The sequence below is a fragment of the Rhagoletis pomonella genome, unplaced genomic scaffold (assembly GCF_013731165.1).
Source record: "Rhagoletis pomonella isolate Grant_MI unplaced genomic scaffold, Rhpom_1.0 Rhpom_scaffold_03494, whole genome shotgun sequence".
In the NCBI taxonomy this organism is placed as follows: Eukaryota; Metazoa; Arthropoda; class Insecta; order Diptera; family Tephritidae; genus Rhagoletis; species Rhagoletis pomonella.
In genome coordinates this window covers 8,426-9,669 of record NW_023462046.1, presented here as the reverse complement: position 1 = coordinate 9,669, position 1,244 = coordinate 8,426, and the positions used below count along the sequence as shown (strand labels likewise).

The window sequence follows — 1,244 nt, the reverse complement described above, 5'->3', positions numbered from 1 at the left end:
ATAATGGAACAAGAGATGTTGGAGCATGATGAAGCCATCAGTTCATCGACCCCTATTTTTCGTAATCTTGAGACTGACGCGGAATACGTTTTTAGTGATGATAACAGCACATACTCCAAATCAACTGTCGACCTCACTTCGCCTTCAGCTATTGCTCCATATATCAACCCTTTTAATCATTCTTCTGCACATATGATCCTCTCGAATGAAATTATTTAGCTTACAAATTACAATGCGAACCAAGAGAAATATGTTATTTTTCAAGCTTTTGTACCTTGCAATGCAAAATTTTACTGCATTATTTACCAAAACCAAAAATACAGCAAATACACTGTACAAGAGCATGTACAACAAATCCCGAATACCTCTATTTTGAATGTATGTATTTATTTACTATGGAAATGCGAATTTTTTAAAGTTAACTAATTCAGTATTTTTTTTTGTGAATTGCAACAAGCCCATTTCCAATTAAATGCTGTGTTTTTATTTAATGGAATTCATTTCGATGTGTTTATTTAATAAAATTTATTTGTTTTTATAAACATTTTTGTATTTATTTTATAAACGTGCATGTTATTCAAATACAGGTTCAGTGGTATTTTGAGCTCGTTCGCTCCCAACGGTTCCAGCAGTAGGCTCATGTTGATTATTAAAATACGTTACAAAAAGTTCACGAGTAGAAAATGCCAAATTAGATGCACGGCGTGAATCAGTACTCATACCAATAAAAGGTTGAGTTCGAGGCTCTGGTGATTGTAAGTTGTGGAATAGGTGGGAGTCGCTTTTTTTTTCAATTAAATAATTGTGCAAAACACACGCTGTTTTTATTGTAAGTATCGTAGTGCTAATTTTGGTTTCAATAGGACGAAAAAATATGCGAAACTTTTGAGCCAAAATGCCAAAAGCATTTTCCACAACTCGTCTGGCTCGACAAAGTCTGTAGTTATATTTTTCTTTTCGTAGATCATGTTTTGATTGCTTGTATGGGAATGGTCTCATTAAATAAGGCTTTAAGCCAAACGCTTCGTCCGGTCGCGCCAGTCGGTTTTTAATTAAAATGCTGATGCTTTAAATTTTTTTATTTTCGTGACTTGTTCTAGTGCAGCTAAAAATATTGCTTTTACACGTAATTACTCAGATATTATTGGGGAATATTCCCTTAATTATATATCTGTCTTGGACACTTAGAATGGGCCTAGTGCCCGAAAATGTGCTTTCGAAAAGAGACTGCTATATTAAAACGT

At 33.9% G+C, this 1,244-nt stretch overlaps 1 protein-coding gene across 1 annotated transcript; it reads right to left on the bottom strand.

Moving 5' to 3' along the window:
• Window positions 1-509: 509 nt before the first annotated feature.
• LOC118754174 (protein ALP1-like) lies at window positions 510-1,030 on the bottom strand (the record flags this gene model as incomplete). Its single annotated transcript, XM_036489040.1, is given in 1 exon segment — window positions 510-1,030. A coding segment is annotated over 1 exon segment (457 nt), but the record flags the coding sequence as incomplete, so codon positions are not given.
• Between the last annotated feature and the right edge of the window lie 214 nt (window positions 1,031-1,244).